The sequence below is a fragment of the Amblyomma mixtum genome, chromosome 7, assembly GCF_055824585.1.
Source record: "Amblyomma mixtum isolate Tamu chromosome 7, ASM5582458v1, whole genome shotgun sequence".
In the NCBI taxonomy this organism is placed as follows: Eukaryota; Metazoa; Arthropoda; class Arachnida; order Ixodida; family Ixodidae; genus Amblyomma; species Amblyomma mixtum.
Window position 1 is genome coordinate 84,865,898 of NC_143018.1, and position 12,684 is coordinate 84,878,581.

The following is a 12,684-nucleotide window of genomic DNA, read 5'->3' on the forward strand; positions in this document are numbered from 1 at the left end:
GATTTTTACCGCAACTTGCCTACAACGCCATTCAGGAAGATCTAGCTTAGCGATCAGTAACATATCTATATGTGTCTGGGTTGCACCTGTCTTGGCCGAGTCCTCTCTTTCATCTAAGTGCACAAGGCTGCTTAGGGCTGGCGTTTACCTTGTGACAAATACTGCAACCTCAGTAATGCTGAGAACAAGACGTTTTGGCGGCATTTTAAGAACGGGAGTGCGCGCTACAAAAGTGATCACATGACGAATGCGCGGTAGTTTGATGGTGTTATCCCAAATTTTTTTTTTTTTTCTGACATTTTCGGAGGTGGCATAGCCAGCTGCATGAAGACTATTCCTACATAAACCATTTATTTGCACTTTGTCACGCTGTGACTACGGAGGCGCTGACAAGTGCAAGGAAATTGTGAATTTTTGTTTTTCATTGCTCGTGTGCCGGCTTCGCTCTACCAAAATAAGAGAGAAGCTCTGAGTGGCCACACAGTAAACCAAAATTAAGCAATGACAGAAATCACGGAGAAACATGTACAAAAAATACAAAGCGCTAGGGGCTAAATGTGGTTAAACCGAGCAGATGTGCGAATGCGTGTGTTTAGCCTTTTTGGCTCATGGTTTTGCTTTGCTTGGTCATAGGCACGTCTGGCGACAATAATTGACTGAAGTTATGCTACGATCGAGTTTAAGCTGGTCTGATGTGTTCGTTCCGAAGGTGGAAGTTGAAGACGACGGTGTACAATGCTCAGCGCGAGAGTGTGTTGCAGTTTAGTTTTTTGCTGTTTGGGTCTGCACGAAACCCTGGCCAATCTCCCACCGTGGGTATGTACCATTGTTTTTGAGGCAACAACAACAGCACGAGGCGTGATGGGCTGCTGCGATAGCACAGCGCTCTCGTGGATCCCATTTTAAATTTGAAGAGTGTTGCATTTTCATTGTTTGCGTCCTGTATGTATACTGGCTATTGAGAGAAATTGTTTTGCAAATCAAAGTTAATTGTTGGGTTTTATGGGGTTTAGCATCCCAAGGTGACTCGGGCTATGAAGGATGCCGTAGTGGAGGGCTTGGGATAATGTCGACCACCTGAGCTTCTTTAACGTGCCCTGACATCGCACAGTGCATGAGCCTGTAGCATTTCATCTCTATCGAAATGTGACCATTGAGTGTGAAATTGAACCAGCATGTTTCAGGTTGGCAGTCGAGCATCATAACCACTCAGCCAGAGCGGCAGCTTTGAATAGAGATGGAACAGTTTGGCTGATGATAATTTTTCTTTTTCCTTTCTTTTTTCAGGTCGTAAGCCCATCTTCTGGTATCTTCAATGAAGTGCTAATCCCTATTCCATCAAATTGACTACTTTTGTACAAATTATTTTGCTTTTATTTTCACTGTAGTGCAACTTGTTAAATTGTGACTTAGCACTTGCTGTGATGAGCATTGTCACATTCCCAATTTGCTGTAATAATCTGTGGCTGACCAGTTTTGTACTTCAAGTTTGATGTCATGCTTTGGCAACTCTCCAATATTTATAAATTTTGCCCCACATATTTAACTTTACTTTCAACAGAGCAAATGCTCTCCTCACATCTCACACCTTCTTTACAGGTAGGATTGCAGCTTTGTGTCAAGGTATTCCTCAGATGCACGATGTACTTTTTGCCCATTTTCACGGAGACAGTTGCACATGCTCAGAGCACCTTTTGTGATGACCAAACTGACATTGTTAATGGATTCAATAGTTGGTAGAAAGATTGTAGAACTCTGACAATCAAGTGGATAGCGTCGGTGCATTGTCAGGTGTCTCAGCGCTGCAGCGTTGAAACCACGCTTGTCATGTGCATGTCATGCTATTACGGTGATTGTCTGAGAGAGTCTGCACTTTGGTGGTCGTATTTCTTTGATGAGGTTTGAGCAGTGACACCTTGCATATATCCAATTTTTGGATTTAAAACAATAAAATGAAGAAAAAAGCAGAGCAAAGGGCACACCTTGAGTTGTCCATTTTTTTTTCTGTTCTATGTATTTCAAGTACTGTGGTGTTGCATTCTAAATAGGTCGGACGACAAATATAGTTAACCAGCTGTCTCCAGAATCTGGCTTATGAACACTGAGGGGTGTGATTGCGTCAGGAAGCCCTGTAATATATGCCGCTGTTCAGACGTTCTATGCCGTGATTTGCCGCTGAAACTCATGGAATAAAATTTTCTTGCACAAATGTGAAGTGAGATATATTGAGCCTTGAACTTTAAGCAGTGGAATTCATTGTTTTCTTTTTCCGTTTTCAATGTCTCGTTATGTTGCCACTGCATTTTATTAAGTTATGTTGAGCTTTTAAATTATTTAGAGGCAGCCTTCCGCTCTTGGTCTTGCGTGTGAACAAGCATGATTATTTAAACTGCTTTAAACTTTCTGGTAAATTTTAATTTGTCTGATGTTGTCTATTATTTTTATCTTCATTTCTCTGCCTTGTTTTTGCTGTTGCAAACAGATTATATTTGCCCCAAAGTTTTTTTTTTAGTGATGTAAGCAGTGTGCGGTCTAATATTTTCACCGTAAAGTTGATCTCCAACAAATGTAATGGCTGAGAAATCAGAATGGCCCTCTTGCTGCACTGAGTGTCATCTGGGGGATGTTTTTCTTATTTTTTACCTTCTTTCTTGTCAGCTCAAGTTGGTGAAAAGACAAAGATGGGACTGACAGGGCTAAAGTCATACAGAGGCTCAGAATGTTTGTAGCTCATTACATATGCAGCTGTAGTGGCATGCTCTTAATGACCTTCTATATGCTGGATGTTATCTACGTGCCAGATAGGAAGGAAGGAATGTTTGGTGTCAGGGCTAAGCTTTATTTAACTTTGACGTGCTGACTTTGGCACCCAAAGTGTCAACAACATAATAGGGACTGATTAGGGGCACCTTCATCATTTATTTACCCTTCTTGAAGGGGGCATCAGTGTAGAACTATGGATTGAGGCATATCCGTCGCATTCCGGTAAACGTTTTTTTTCTTTGTGCAGGCTCATTCACTGATGTCAAATCCAGCTCACCAACACAAGAAAAATTGCGAGGAATGCGACGGTTCCTGTGCCATGATTGTGGTTATGCTACAACTGTCCACACAAGCTTCAAGCGCCACCAGAGGACACACACTGGGGAGCGGCCCTTCGAATGCAGGCATTGCGGCAAGAGCTTCGCAGTGAAGAGGACCCTGGTAGCCCACATTTACACCCACACGGGTGAGAAGCCACACAAATGCACGCATTGCAGCAAAAGATTCACACAGAAGGCCACCCTGATTGTGCACCTCCGTACTCACACAGGCGAGAAACCGTTCACTTGCAGTTATTGTCCCCAAAGCTTCACTCAGCAGAGCCACCTAGTAGAGCACCTTCGCACCCACACAGGAGAGAGACCACACAAGTGCACCCATTGCAGCAAGAGTTTCAAAGTGAAGTGTGCACTGGTAAACCACCTTCGCATCCACACAGGCGAGAAGCCGCACCAATGCCAGCTGTGTCCCATGGTCTTCGCAAGGAGGTCGGACCTAAAGAGGCACGTACAAAAAAAACACTAGAATTGAAAACTGCTTCATCCTCACTTTTCCTCTCGGACATTAGCGTGTCGGTAGCAAGTATCATGAACAGCATAACCATGCAAAAGTCTCCACTATTCTATAAACCCTAGCATGTTAATTTGCAAGCTTTCACTGGGGACCTAAAGTGAAGTTAAGGTTGTCCATCAACGTGCTTTCTAACAAAGATTGTGCTGTGTTGCGATCTGCCATATTCACAGGGAACATGTTTGATTTCGGGTTGAACGATTGCAAGCACGTCTGGTTCTCTGCTCATAAAAATCGGAACGGCATGAGGAAAGTGCTCCAGTCACAGATAAGTGTGGTTGTGTAGTAAAACTTCATCTTACTTACTATAGGGGGGCTGTGTGCAACCCAGCTCATGTGTGTTTCCTGTAGCAAAGCATTTTCTAGGCTGCCTAAGAAAGCCAGAACAGAATATTGTATGCACTTTGAATGTTCGTTTTCATGCAATTTGCACATGAGGCATCATAAAGATTCCTTTTTCGTCCAAGAGTGGTCTTTTCTATTAAGGCTTTGGGACTTCAAAATTTGTGTTGGGTAGGTGCAAACAAGAAGCAAATTTTTGTCTGGAGATGATGCATTACCTTGATGCAAAGTTTCATGCTACTGTGAATGAAAGACACTGTTTCTTTGATCTTTGAGTTCTTTTTTAAAGTGTTTTCCCTGTTAGATGCTTTGCAACATATAAGAAGAATTTTGTTTATCATTTATGCTATGTGTTCTTTCCGGGTTGAAATAAAGCTGCACTATTGCTGGCATGTTTTCACACTATGGAGAAAAAAGTTGTTATTGCTGGGCTCTTTCATCTTCCGCTCCCTCCTAAGCCCAATACCAACAATTCTATTAGTAGTCATGGCAGTAGTAGAAATAATAGTACTTCAAGTAATTAACAGTATTTGTGAGTGCTCAGAATGCGCATGTAAAATGCATTGAGCAATTAAGCACAGTAGCTCATGCATTGAAGCATGGGTCAGAAGTTTTAAGTAACCACTGCTTGAAGACATCTATTTTTTGATCATGATACAGTTAAAGTTAAGAGCATGTAAAACATTTCTTTTAGGTTCAGATGTATATTTGGACACAGTGAAGCACTAAAGCATTTTGTGTGAATCTCATTAGCCTAGCACTGAATGATTCTTTCTTTGTGACCATAAGTATGGGGACACCTAGCAACAGTGTGCACAAACTTGTTTGGTACCATGGTATGGTCTACCTTTTCTTAATTATAACAATGCTGTCATTATTTTGCCTTTCTTCCCTACGGCTATATGGTGCTGCAGTAAGTACAGAGGGCAAAACGCATGCCTAGAACAACCAAAGTGTGTATTCCGAAGCTCTCAAAGCCGCTGCGACCAAGAAAGCAAGAAATGATGATGAAATTCTATGAGTTTAACAGCACATGTTTACTTCCAGACCATTTTTAACCAAATCTTATCGCTAGTTATCGCGTGTTACGCTCGGAGCGTGTTCTAGACATGCGTTTTGCCCTCTGTACTAGTGTGCCTGCACCGTGGTGCTGCCACCTTGAGCACGAATGTAATCTACTTGTTTATTTTCATAATGGTGCAGAATTGCTTGGAATGACTCTCTCTCTGTTCTTCTGTCTTTAAAGCATTTTTTTTGTTTTTGTTATTACTGGTGTCATTGTTATAAGTAGTGGTGTGACAGTTTTAACAGTTGTATTGGCTTTTTCCTTTTTCTTTTCTTGACATTGTACTTGTACAGGTGGCAAGCTTGGTCACAGCCATGTGTGTCCAGTGGACATCGGTAAAACCAGATGTAAAGCAGCATGTGAAAGCCCACAAGAAGTTAGCTGTTTCAGTATCACTTTTACCTGAAGGCATTCGCATGCAAGTGAAGACGAGAATACCGAACAAACAGCATTTATCCTAAGGCATCTACTCCTCCATAAAGCTCCTGCTCATTCTGCTAGCTTTCAGTAATGCACTTGTGTGCAACCTTCATGCGTTGTGCTGATTGGCCAGCTTAGTTGCGGGGTCTTTTTTAATGGGGCAGTGTATGGTTTGTGTGGGTATAAATTATATATGAAAGCACCAAAAGAGGATTTGTTAACTTCACTGCATGTTGGGATTGTCATTTCAATGCATCTGAGCTCTTTAACCTCAGTTATGTGCTTCACAGTTCATCATCCTTGGCTGGTATCTACACAGTGCGTTCTTGGTATTCATGGTGACCTCAGCGATCAAAAGTCAGCTGTATTACATAACTACTTGCATAGTGCTGTGTGCCTTACCACCTAGTGCTTCAGGGTTGTGGTTTGCATAGTGTAGGTATGTCTCTTTGTGAGAAAGGTTATTAGACCATCCTCAGAAGTTTGCCAGGTCGTTCTCCTCTAATTCAATGGTTTGTTTAAAGGACAGTGGCTGCAAAGCCTTTAGTTACTGTATTCATGTTGTGAGAACAAGAAATGAACTACACTAATTTGGGTAATGGATGATGTTGGCTCTGGGAGGCCAATGGTGTTCTTTATAACGCTTGATGTGTTTTGTAGTGCATCAACAACGTATTTAAGACTCCATTGTACAGCTTGTTCGTATTGGGGGCAGTGGAGCAGAAGGAATGAAGGTATGCTGACGAGTAACAGATGTGTGTACCGTATTTGCACGATTGCAGACTGACCTGTTTTTTTTTTTTTTTGAAAATGTGAAGTGGGGAGGTCGACTTACAATCGATACCAAAGCGTGCCACCATAAATGAAGGCGAGACAAACGAGATACCAGGGATGCTACTGCGTGGCTGCATTTTTCCTGTGGGGCTCTGTCGCATATCTCTCTTGGTGCTGGCCTTGAGCAGCTGCTTTGTCAATGCGCAGAACCAGCAGCCTGCCCAAGAGCGGCGGCGATGGCAGCTATGGATAAGTGGCGGACTGGTACTTCTTGCCTTCCCCATGTGTGGCTGCAGACTGCGGCTACTATAAGCTGTGGTGGCCCAATAGCGCTGTGGCGTTCTGCTCTTAAAAAAGACGTGTCAGCGTCCTCCAAGTTTTTTTTTTTTTTACTTTAACTGCGCACTCGAAGCTCAAGGGAGTCTCGATAGTTGTTGAAAGGGCCGCTGTTCCAGTTGTGGGAGCACGGTCACCACTGTACTGCCACTCGGAACGGCAGTGGTGTCAGGGAGTGTTGGTAGCTGACGGAAGAGCCGACACTGGTCACGAGTAGTTTGTCTTTAGATGTGACATATTTGATGACCGCCCGCCCACCATGTTTTACCACTTTTTAACGTAGTGCTTCGTCAGTCGTTATTTGTGCTCTGGGCCCGGTAAGAGTTCGGCGCTTGTTCATGGCTATATTCAAGATGATTGTCATGATTTACGCTGAAGAAAAGAACTGCGCTGCGGGGAGCACGGTTTACATCTCGGAACGGGTGATAAAGGTCTGGCAGCTGGAGCAAGGCAGAATTTTCAGCTGTTCCACGTGATTTCGTGATGTTGCCATATGTGAAGTGCGGAATTTCTCTGGACAATGACCTTAGACTGATATGCTGTGGGACCGCAGCAGCGATCACGGCGACAGTGCTAGTGAGGACAGTGGCGTAAGGGCGGATGAGTAGTCCAGTAACTAATACGCTTTAGTTTTGAAATGGCACGCTTGCGCACGGCAGCCGATAGCGTCTGAGGTGGCCAGGTAATGCTATTGCATTCTGCTATTAAAGGGGAATCTTAAGGGACCTCTAAGTTTCTTTTTCCTGATATGAGATAAGGGGGGTTGACTTGCATTCGAGTCGACTTACAATCGTGTAAATACGGTAGTTTGTTTTGGAGCACAGGAAAGCAGTAGTCTGGTGGATGCCCCTCACCTCGTTCTCTTCGCTTGCACTCCACTGCGAACAGGTTGTGAAATTGAGTAAAAAAAAAAAGTTGTAATGTGGAAGCTTCAATTTTCTGCTTACATAAATAGCCCCTGCTTGCAAATGTCTGAGTTGCCTACTCTGTTTCATGAAACTTTCTGCCTGTGCAAGTGCAGAAATTGCTTTTGTGCTAATTGTGTGACTTTTCCTGCTGTGCTACCATAAACGACTTTATTGGTAACCTGCATTAGGTTCTGAGTATTTTTTCACAGGGCACTAGGTTCTCAACTTGATGCGACTTTGCTGTGGGCCTTTTTTCATCTTCCCACTGTGCATAGAAAGTCCATCCTGCATGTGAGACTCACCGGGTATATGCTGACTGCTTGTGAACCTAGCCTAGAAGCTTCCATATCCAAAGCAAGGTGGCTCACAGGAACATACCAGCATGGTGGAGATATATACAGGCACTTCATCTGACTTTATTAAATGACGAAAAATGATCTCACTAGTGCTAACAGTGAGATGCTTTTCTGACTTTTGAATGTTCGGATACCTCTAATTGTCCTTTTTGTAGATCATTTTTCTTCAGCACATGCCATCTTTTTGCACTCTCTGTTGTACCAACTTGCCCAGATACGACGTAAACTAGGTCTAGCTTCTATTGTTTGGAAATGAAGCTATAGCTTAATTAGTAGTAATAGTAATAGTAGCATAGCAATAATAAGTGGTTCTAGGGACAAGACATTTGTACGTTCTCATGAAATGGTTTGAGCAGCTAACCGTGCCCATCTTTTATTTTGAGGCGGAAGCATTTAATGCCTCATCGTTGTAAACTGGAGTTGTCAACAGAAATGTCACGCTTTTCAACTGGTCGAAATGGTCAAAATGGAAAGCAGCAAAACCGCGCTTCTGCCTTATCGCACTTTAGGTCAACAAAGTGCCCATCTGAATTTTTTTTTTTACGCATTCATGGCGAATTGCTCTGTTCATTTTTGCAAGCATGGGAGTGTGTAAACAATCGCAAGGAGGCAATGGCCCCAATTTCCTGAAGCCATGTTTCTGGAGATCTAATATTAACTCAGAATTTTAGTTTTGTTGTAAGTTTAGATGTTGCAAGTATAGCAGCATGAAAGCTACTTCTCTGTTGAAAGCGTACTTGAGTGCAAAGCAATAAGTTCTGACTTTTCCCCAAATTTGCTGCCTTTTTTGACATTCTAGATTAATGTCTTTTGCTATCTGTGCCTAATATTCACTTTTCCTCTCTTCAGTGAGAAACGCAAGAAAGAGATGTTTTGAATCTTCCACATGCTTGATTTCTGATTTTCACACGTCTTCTGACAGTGGATGCCTCTTTAAATCTCAAGAGTGTTGGCTTTGCACTCTTTTGTATCATGTTTGTAGCAACTAGCTGAATTCTTGTTTCGAATGTATATAAGAGCTTTCCGACTGGATGTAGCTCCTTGAATCCAGTCAGCTGAGTGCAAGTACCTGAATTCTTCAGCAAGCACTGGAATGACCCAGTTCTACTGCTGTCCACATTCACCTTTGGTATCCCTAGTCTCATGAAACACTGCAGTCATTACCCTTTTTGGTCTTTCTTCCAGATTTGCGCCGTGCGTCCTCAGCTTGTCGCAGTTCCAGTTGTGTTGATGTGGGAAGTCTTAAAGTGATATGCATGAATTGTGGTAAGATATGTCTGGGGTATATTTTCTTTTCTTTTTTTTTTCAGGTTGTAAGCGGATCTTCTGAGATTTCTGACAAAGTGCGAAACACCACTCCATAAATCAAATTACTTCTGGCCGGAACATTGTCACTTCCTTCCTTTTACACTGCAGGCGAAACTGTTTCACTTTGTCTCGGACTTTGCTGTTGGTGCGTTGGCACATTTACAAATTTGAGCAGGAGTGCTACATGATGCTTACCAGCTTGCTAGTATTTTTATGAATTTACATTGGATATCCTTATCTGGATTTCACAGCTCCTGTTCTCCTCCAATCTGTTTCATACTTTGCCTTACCAGCAGTAGTGTTCCCGAGGTGCAGTGTTTGCCAAGATGGTGGCTGTATTTGCCCAGAAAGGGTTTTTTGATAATTGTATCAGTGTTTTTTACAGGTATTGCAGCTACACAATGCACCTGGACTCTACAATAGCCCTGCTCGAAGCTTGAAAATTGCTCACCAGATTGAATTGTTTTTTTGCATGGCACTTTACTCTGAATTAGATGTGACCTTGCTATTGGCCTGTATTGTGCTTGGATGGCTCACAGGGAATGTATTCCACAGGCGAGTTGCGTCAAGGTGTATATAAACTGGTAGTGAAGCTTGCCTAAAAGGTCGTAGTACTTGCGAAAGACACCTCGAGCCTTAACACTTTCTCTTGATATAAGTAGTTAACCTAAGCAATTGTGACGTTTTAGAAAACTGAATTTATGAGTGCTAACATTTTGGGCAAGGATTGCAAAATACTTTCCCAAGTTCACATTTCAACTTCGTGTTTTCTGTCCTGTAGTTTGTTTTTTCTTTAGCACATTCCATCTCTCTTCCCTCTCAGTTGCCAATATGTTGTTTAGCCAATATGCCAATATTGCCAATATTTTGTTTAGACTAAGTCTGGCTGCCACTCTTTGTAAATGAACCTCGCCTAAGAGTAGCAGTAGCAGCAGTTATAGCAGTAATAGTAATATTCTCTTTTCATGTGGATGTGCTTAGGGTGTGCAGTTACCAGTTAAGTAGAGCTGCATGTGACATTCCATTTTTTTGCATACATGATGCATTACTCTATTTTCGCAGGCATTCAAGCTAATATGAGAAAAGCAAACAAAATTTTTGTGGCAAAATATGCCTCAAGGCAACTACTCTGCCAGACAGTCGTAGTCTAAAATGGCATATTTTGGCAATATTAACTTGTAATGAATGTGGGCACAGTGGGCCACCTCAAGATTCTGCTAATGGTACCTCGGTTGGTGTTTGTGTGATTGAGTGGCAACTGGGCTTTGGGCGAATGTTCCTGTAAGACACGCACATAAATGCACATAGACAAAAGTGAGTTCAAGCTTCGTGATTGCGGTTCATAAAATATATGCTATGGTATTGCACTTCCATACCATTTGATGTCTTTCACCACAGCAATATATGATATGAAGTCACCTGGAACGAGCCTGTATTTATGCTGTGCTGCGTGAAGAATTGATTTGCCTTGTTGCTGTTACATTTCCAGAAATATGGCTGTCTTGCCACTTTATTATGATTGTTCTTTTTGCATTATATGTGCACTCTGAGCATTAATGAGAGTCTGTGTATGAGGCCGCCGCGGTGGCTTAGTGGTTATTGTGCTCGGCTGCTGACCCGAAAGACGAGAGTTCGATCCCGGCCGCGGCTGTCGAATTTCGATGGAGGCGAAATTTTAGAGGTCCGTGTACTGTGTGATGTCAGTGCATGTTAAAGAACCCCAGGTGGTCGAAATTTCTGGAGGCCTTCACTACTACGTCCCTCATAGCCTGAGTCGCCTTGGGACGTTGAACACCCATAAACCAAACGAGTGTATGAGTGTCAGGTGTGTAAACAGTTCGAGGGTGGTGAGGACCCAAACTCTTTGACATGAGGTATGTGCGGGGTTCGATCCAGTGTTGCTGGGTGCCCACCAGTGATGCGAAAGGTGCAAACTTTCCTCTGACCTAGTGCTCAGGTTATCTGTGGTGAAATGCTTGGAAAATGGGCCTTTGACCCCACCTTGGATAAGTGCAGATACTCTGTGCCACGGCACACTTTGGTCGTGGCTACCCTTGATCCATAAGAATCCATCATGATCATCATGAATTCAAAGCAGTTTTGATAAGTGCCTTGCTTAGTCCTTTCTAAAATTCTTGACATGCCCAGTAGCCAATATCATTTCTCAATAATAAGCAAAAGTGCGACGGATTCAGAAAATATCCAGTTTACATCACTGCATGCTTTGCAAATGGAAGTGACAAGTAAGACTGCAGCCTTGTATATTTTGGTAGTGCATCCCAATTTAAATGTGAAGAGTGTTGGATTTTCACTTTTTGCGTCCTATATGTATACTGGGTATCAAGAGAAATTGTTTGGCAAATCAAAGTCATTTTAGGTTGATGCAGTCCCTGGAAGCAAATCTAAACTGCTCAAGTATCTGAATGCTGCAAAAAGCAGCTCAGTGATCCAGTTCGTTTGGATTCTGAATGCATCTGTGATAACCAACTTCTATGAAAGCACTAGCTGAAGGCTCTTTTCTTTCTGCAACATTCTGCATTTGCATCAGCCAACCTTCGCTTTTCACAACATCGCCTGTTGTGCAAATGAAGGCTGGAAAAGAAAGAACATGTATATGGACACTTTTGTTGGGTTTTATGGGGTTTAACATTCCAATGGGACTCGGGCTATGAGGGATGCCGTAGTGCAGGGCTTGGGATAATTTCGACCACCTTGACTTCTGTTATGTGCCCTGACATCACAGAGTGCATGAGCCTGTAGCATTTCATCTCTATCGAATTGTGACCATCGAGTGTGAAATTGAACCAACATGTTTCAGGTTGGCAGTCGAGCATCATAACCACTGAGCCAGAGCGGCAGCTTTGAATAGAGATGGAGACATACCTGAAGATAATTTTTCTTTCCCTTATTTTTTTTTCAGGTCGTAAGCCTTTCTTCTGGTATCTTCAATGAAGTTCAAGTCCCATCATATTATTGACTGCTTTTGTGCAAATTATTTTGCTTGCTTTTTTCACACTGCAGTGCAACATGTTCGCTGATGGGCATTGTCTTATCCAATTATGTTGTGATAATCTGCGGCTGATTAATTTTGTACTTCAAGTTTTGATGTCAGGCTTTGGCATCTCTCCACTATTTATAAATTTTGCCCCACATATTTAACTTTACTTTCACCAGAGCAGATGCTCTCCTCCCATCTCGCACCTTCTCTACAGGTAGGATTGCAGCTTTGAGTCAAAGTATTCCTCAGATGCACGATGTACTTTTTGCACATTTTCACGAAGATAGTTGCACATGCTCAGAGCACCTTTTGTGATGACCAAACTGACATTGTTAACGGGTGCAATAGGTCGTAGAAAGATTGTAGAACTGTGATAATCATGTGGGTAGCATCGGTGCATTGTCAGGCGTCTCAGTGCTGCAGCGTTGAAAGCACACTTTTCATGTGCATGTCATATATTTAGGGTACGTGTCTGAGATTGTCTGCACTTTGGTGGCCTTATTTCTTTGACGAGATTTGAGCAGTGATATACTGAATATATCCAATCTGTGGATTTAAAACAAA

At 42.5% G+C, this 12,684-nt stretch overlaps 1 protein-coding gene across 1 annotated transcript in view; it reads left to right on the plus strand.

Annotated features, from left to right (window-relative positions):
• Positions 1–12,684, plus strand: part of LOC149336685 (uncharacterized) — a 69,020-nt gene that overhangs the window by 14,730 nt on the left and 41,606 nt on the right. The window contains exons 2-4 of the mRNA XM_089554207.1: positions 2,659–2,721; positions 3,011–3,549; positions 6,136–6,138. Of these exons, the coding sequence (XP_089410333.1) occupies positions 2,659–2,721; positions 3,011–3,549; positions 6,136–6,138 (605 nt within the window). The remainder of the gene's footprint in view (positions 1–2,658; positions 2,722–3,010; positions 3,550–6,135; positions 6,139–12,684) is intronic.